The 1870-nt window shown below is 39.1% G+C and overlaps 1 protein-coding gene across 1 annotated transcript in view; it reads left to right on the forward strand.

The window, feature by feature from the left end:
* The window catches only part of LOC102208837 (immunoglobulin superfamily member 2-like), a 13569-nt gene extending 13439 nt beyond the window's left edge, over nucleotides 1-130 (forward strand). Inside the window, exon 7 of the mRNA XM_013908310.1 lies at nucleotides 116-130. Within this exon, the coding sequence (XP_013763764.1) occupies nucleotides 116-130 (15 nt within the window). The remainder of the gene's footprint in view (nucleotides 1-115) is intronic.
* Nucleotides 131-1870: the final 1740 nt, after the last annotated feature.

Raw genomic sequence — 1870 nt, forward strand, 5'->3', positions numbered from 1 at the left:
TGTGTGTGTGTGTGTGTCTCGTTTTTTTTATGTTTGTCACATGCAATCTAGTATTACATTTTTTTCCATTGCTGTGGCTTGAAACAATAATTCTGATTTAAATTTTTAACTGAAGATAAAAGCCATCTAAAGAATAGACCTTGACAGTTCATCATTAGATAAGATACTGAATATCAATGGATTGTAAAAATGAACTGCACACATATGGTGGACATAGGTATTGGTCAGCCATTTAAAGCATTTTAATTCATGGTTATTCATCTTGCATTTGTCCCACTGGCTGTTAAGTTGAGTGTTACTTTTTTATGGATTGTATTCCTCTATGAATTTTATTTTTTCAAAAGTTATAGGCTTGGGCAGGTCTACTGCCCCTGAAGGACTGCTTTTATGTTGATGTGAGTGCTTTCAAAGTGAAAAATAAAGTCAGCACTTTGACGTGTCAATGTGTCAAAATAAAAAAAATATAAAAAGACATAAATAATAATAGTGTGTGGCTATGCAGGGGCACATAGGATGCAATGTACTATATATGTGTGCTGTCTCACACTCTGTCATTCTTTCTCTATTTCACTCAATGCTTCCTGCATCACCCTCTATGAATCTTTAACAGTCCATCTGTGCAAAAGACTAGAATTGAATCAATTTGTTGCCTTTCCTTTTCAGTGAACAGCTGAAAGAAAAGGAAGGCTTTTGTGTGGTGTTTGTATACAAGTTGAGGTAAAACTTGCAGCGTCGCTCTGAAAGATGTGAGAGACTAAAAGAGCACTTTATGGCAGACTGTAGTTCTCTCGGCCTCAGAGAGATGTTGTGCTGTTTAGAATTTTTGAATTGGTTGAATTTTACAAAGTGGTGGACTCGGCTCCTTGGTACAGCCTCCCCCTAAACGTTACTGTAATTTCACTTGCTTGTGTTGCCATGGCAATGACTGTCGGGGCAAACAAAAAAACAACAAAAATTTGGGAGGCAAATCGCTGCACAAATGTTGCATTGACGGATATGATTTTATATAATTTTATATGATAGAGGTCAGTGATATTAAAGCAGTAGGCTTACACATTTCCCCTTCTTTTCATGGGAAATGACACTGAAAGAACACTGCTTTTACAAAAACAATGACTCTGTTTGTCCGTACCTGCATACACAAACAATGAGTAGATTTCATATGTCAGTTGCGCATGCTGCCTGTCTGGTTGTTTAGCACACTTAAATGGCAAAGTGCCAGGAAGAATATTAGTGCCACTTGTAATGTTGTGGATCCTGTGGCCTCACCTCTAGCACCACCATGAGGACATTTTTTGGGTGAAATGTCTAGATAACGTTGACGAACCCCTAGGTTTCCATCTAGCTCCAACAACAGGATGCAATATTTCTTTTCCATCGTGTTGGCAATAATAATAAAGACGATCTGATGGTTGTTAACTTCAGTACAGCTACTGAGTTTTGTGGTCCTTCGATATTGAGTCCAGAGCCATCATCAGCTCAAGATTCCAGTGTTCAAGATCCTAAAACTGCAAGAAAAGAAATTCCAATTAGTCCAAAATATAAATGTCAGCAATATTCCCCAACATTTAGACTGCAAACATGGTAAACATTAAGTCTGCTAAAACAACAGCGTGTGAGCACTCATAGAAGGTGACTGCAGTTTCCTGAAGGAACAGAAGATGTCCGGGGAAACCCGCTGGTCCTTATGGGTGGCTCCAAACTGATTCCATAGCCTCTGGTTCACAGCCAAGATCTCCATCCCCCCCAATTTTCTTTAACCTCTTAAGCCCCAAGCCTACCTGATCTCCTGCCTTTTGCCCCCGTATCAGGGGGCGTTGGGGCTTAAGAGGTTAATCAAATCTATAATTCTGGAAAACTTAACCCTTAT

Source organism: Pundamilia nyererei, unplaced genomic scaffold (genome assembly GCF_000239375.1).
Source record: "Pundamilia nyererei isolate P.nyererei 1_Seehausen unplaced genomic scaffold, PunNye1.0 scaffold00009, whole genome shotgun sequence".
Classification (NCBI taxonomy): Eukaryota; Metazoa; Chordata; class Actinopteri; order Cichliformes; family Cichlidae; genus Pundamilia; species Pundamilia nyererei.